At 64.3% G+C, this 832-nt stretch overlaps 1 protein-coding gene across 1 annotated transcript; it reads left to right on the top strand.

The window, feature by feature from the left end:
* Positions 1–120: 120 nt before the first annotated feature.
* TNNC2 (troponin C type 2 (fast)) lies at positions 121–829 on the top strand (the record flags this gene model as incomplete). Its single annotated transcript, XM_009695357.1, has 4 exons — positions 121–172; positions 291–434; positions 515–629; positions 706–829. Coding segments are annotated over 4 exons (435 nt in total), but the record flags the coding sequence as incomplete, so codon positions are not given.
* Positions 830–832: the final 3 nt, after the last annotated feature.

Genomic DNA, 832 nt, shown 5'->3' with positions numbered 1-832 from the left:
CCCTGGCATGGCATCGTCCTCCAGCTGGGCAGGGTGTATCCCCGCACCCCTGCGCCGTTGGGCCGCACTCTCCGAGGGGCTCCTGCGCAGCCGCGGTGACCTCTCTCCCTTGCCTTGCAGACGGACCAGCAGGCTGAAGCCCGCGCCTTCCTCAGCGAGGAGATGATCGCGGGTGAGTGCAGGGGCAGCGTGGAGAGGGGTCAGACCTGGCGAAGGCGCGGAGCCAGGCTCTGTCCTGCTGCCACAGCCCCGTCCCACATGCTGCCCAGCCCTGACCTCTTTCCCCATAGAGTTCAAGGCCGCCTTCGACATGTTTGATGCGGACGGCGGTGGGGACATCAGCACCAAGGAGCTGGGGACGGTGATGAGGATGCTGGGCCAGAACCCCACGAAAGAGGAGCTGGATGCCATCATAGAGGGGGTGGCTGAGGATGGTGAGCAGCCCTCGGCGATGGGCGGCGGGCGCTGGGCCCCAGGCATGCAGCCTAACCCGTGCTCGGCTTCCTCCCCGCAGGCAGCGGCACCATTGACTTCGAGGAGTTCCTGGTGATGATGGTGCGCCAGATGAAGGAGGATGCCAAGGGCAAGTCTGAGGAGGAGTTGGCCAACTGCTTCCGCATCTTTGATCGGTGAGTGGGGGGCAATGCCTGCCCATCGTGCCCACAGGGGTGAGCGGGGCTGCATCCTGCCCTCACCCTCCTACAGGAACGCGGATGGATTCATCGACATCGAGGAGCTGGGTGAGATCCTGAGGGCCACCGGGGAACACGTCACCGAGGAGGACATAGAGGATCTTATGAAGGACTCAGACAAGAACAATGACGGCCGCATC

Source organism: Cariama cristata, unplaced genomic scaffold, assembly GCF_000690535.1.
Source record: "Cariama cristata isolate BGI_N322 unplaced genomic scaffold, ASM69053v1 scaffold34512, whole genome shotgun sequence".
In the NCBI taxonomy this organism is placed as follows: Eukaryota; Metazoa; Chordata; class Aves; order Cariamiformes; family Cariamidae; genus Cariama; species Cariama cristata.
This window is presented reverse-complemented; position numbering and strand designations above follow the sequence as displayed.